Below are 2500 nucleotides of genomic sequence, written 5' to 3' on the forward strand. Positions count from 1 at the left end.
ATAAAGGTCACATTTACAAAGTTCAAGTTCCGAAAATGTCATCGGTTAAAAGTAAGTAAAAAAACACTGCAAATATGCATCATAAGGGTGAGGAGTGTGGGTGGTTAATATAGAGATGTAGATATAGAGACAGGTAGTGATATACACTGTGTGTGTGTGTGTGTGTGTGTGTGTGTGTGTGTGTGTGTGTGCGTGCGTGCGTGCATGCGTGTGATTATTCAGTTTTATTTTAAGATTTCTTGCCAATAGAGAAAAAGCCAGTATGTATGTATAATAATAATAATAATAATAATAAAACATTGTGTACAGTGCTCAGGTGCACTACAACTCATCTAAAGTGTATATATAATCAGGTGTAGTTTCGGCGGATTTCGGAAAGCATGAGGGCCTTAAAGGATGCAGTGTCATGGCAGTCAACAACTGACACAGGCAGTTTATTCCATGCTTCAGCAACTCTGAGTGTGAAAAAATGTTTCCGAAAGTCATGGGAGCTGTGTTGTTTTCTGACTTTGTAGGCATGTCCACGTGTGTTGGTCACATGGAGATCAAAAAGGTGTTCAGTGTTGTTGTTGGTGAGGTGGTTGATAACTTTGTGGGTGTATACCAAGTCCGTCGCCAGACGCCGGAGCTTCAGTGAATCCATGCCCAGGGAAACAAGGTGCTCAGAGTATGGTAGGTGCCTGATGGAGGGTATGTGTGTATGTGTGTGTGTATATAGTATTTTATAAGCTTAAAGTATATAAGCAATCACCGTGCAATGACTAAAAAGAGTAGTCTAATAATGAAGCATATAAGCCCTCAACAGAAAAAAGTAAGTTTTCCTGTACGCATGGGACTCGAACCCACAATTCTTTGTTTTTGCAACAGGTGTGCTAGCCATTTACACCAACACACAACCTTGCTTTTTGCCACTAGATTTAGGAACTATAATTACTATTATTATTATTTACAGAATTGTAAAAATTGACGCTGCTTAACAAAAACCATCGCAGTAAAAGCACATGAAAGTCTGTTTACAAAAACAACACTACAAACTAATTACAGTTCTGAAATCTGATGGAAAGAAGCAAGGTTTTACGTTGGTATAAATGGCTAACACACTTGTCGCAAAAACAAAGAGACGGAGGTTCAAGTCCCATGTGTTTGGGAAAACCTACTTTTTCCGTTGAGGGCTTATATACCCCATTAGTAGGCTATTTTCTTTAGTCATTGCACGATGATCACTTATAAGCTTTAAGCTTATAAAATATTATTATTATTATTATTATTATTATTATTATTATTATTATTATTATTATTATTATTTATAGAATTGTAAAAATCAACACCGCTTAACAAAACCCATCGCAGTGAAAGCACACATACATATATATATGTATATATATATCAACATATGCATGCATACATACATACATACATACATACATACATGCATACATATTGTAATAACAATAATCCTTGGATGGAATTTATCAACATTTTTAATGTGTGTGTGTGTGTGTTTTGTTTATGTATGTTTTGTTTGACATATTGCCTGAATGTATCTTGAAAATATATCTCTCGAACCATACTGTTGATAAAACTTCAAATTTTAGGTTAGGAATTCAAACAGTATTTGTAACTCTGAACATGATTGTAATATCTAACAAACATCTCTTATCTGCCAGGAGCCCTGTTATTGCGGTGGGAAGCAACAAAATGTGTTTGGCCTTATATGATTTCTCTTGGAATGGCTTATTTTGTAACCTTGCTTCTGTTTCCCGGTGTCGAATCCCAAATCATCAGCTGTCGACTCCGAAGCTGGACACCGGTCATTCTAATGGCTATATTTAATTTATTTGATTTCATTGGCAAAGTAAGTTTCACCTATTTCTCTTTTTCTAAATAAGGTCTAACTAGAATGGCTTGATTTAATCAAGCTGAAATAGCTCAGTTGAGAAAGCATAAAACTGAAAATTTAAAGGTCCCTGATTCAGTCCCAGGATTCAGCATTCAGTGGCTGCTCTACTATATAGATGCAGGTGTGGCTGTGTGGTTAGAAGCTTGCTTCTCAACTAAATGGTTCTGGGTATACATACACACACATATGTGCACATACATCTATTTAACCATCTTGCATCGTCTCTGATGAAGGGATATACATAATATCCCAGAAACAGCTGTAAGACTATACTCTTTTACTCTTTTAATTGTTTCAGTCATTTGACTGCGGCCATGCTGGAGCACCGCCTTTAATCGAGCAACTCGACCCCGGGTCTTATTCATTGTAAGCCCAGTACTTATTCTATCGGTCTCATTTTGCCGAACCGCTAAGTGACGGGGACATAAACACACCAGCATCGGTTGTCAAGCAATGCTAGGGGGACAAACACACACACACACATAAATATATATATATACATATATACGATGGGCTTCTTTCCGTTTCCGTCTACCAAATCCACTCACAAGGCCTTGGTCGGCCCGAGGCTATAGTAGAAGACACTTGCCCAAGGTGCCA

The 2500-nt window shown here is 37.4% G+C and overlaps 1 protein-coding gene and 1 long non-coding RNA gene across 5 annotated transcripts in view; one reads left to right on the forward strand and one right to left on the reverse strand.

Annotated features, from left to right (window-relative positions):
- LOC115221471 (equilibrative nucleoside transporter 4-like) overlaps nucleotides 1-2500 on the forward strand; it is a 37622-nt gene that overhangs the window by 28826 nt on the left and 6296 nt on the right. For all 4 annotated transcript variants that reach the window (XM_036510993.1, XM_036510995.1, XM_036510994.1 and 1 more), the window contains exons 6-7: nucleotides 1-51; nucleotides 1668-1855. The exon at nucleotides 1-51 is cut by the window's left edge and continues 193 nt beyond it. In XM_036510993.1, coding sequence (XP_036366886.1) covers nucleotides 1-51; nucleotides 1668-1855 — 239 coding nt within the window. The remainder of the gene's footprint in view (nucleotides 52-1667; nucleotides 1856-2500) is intronic.
- The window catches only part of LOC118767048, a 26402-nt gene that overhangs the window by 17362 nt on the left and 6540 nt on the right, over nucleotides 1-2500 (reverse strand). The gene's annotated exons all lie outside the window — the stretch shown is intronic.

The sequence above is a fragment of the Octopus sinensis genome, linkage group LG18, assembly GCF_006345805.1.
Source record: "Octopus sinensis linkage group LG18, ASM634580v1, whole genome shotgun sequence".
Classification (NCBI taxonomy): domain Eukaryota; kingdom Metazoa; phylum Mollusca; class Cephalopoda; order Octopoda; family Octopodidae; genus Octopus; species Octopus sinensis.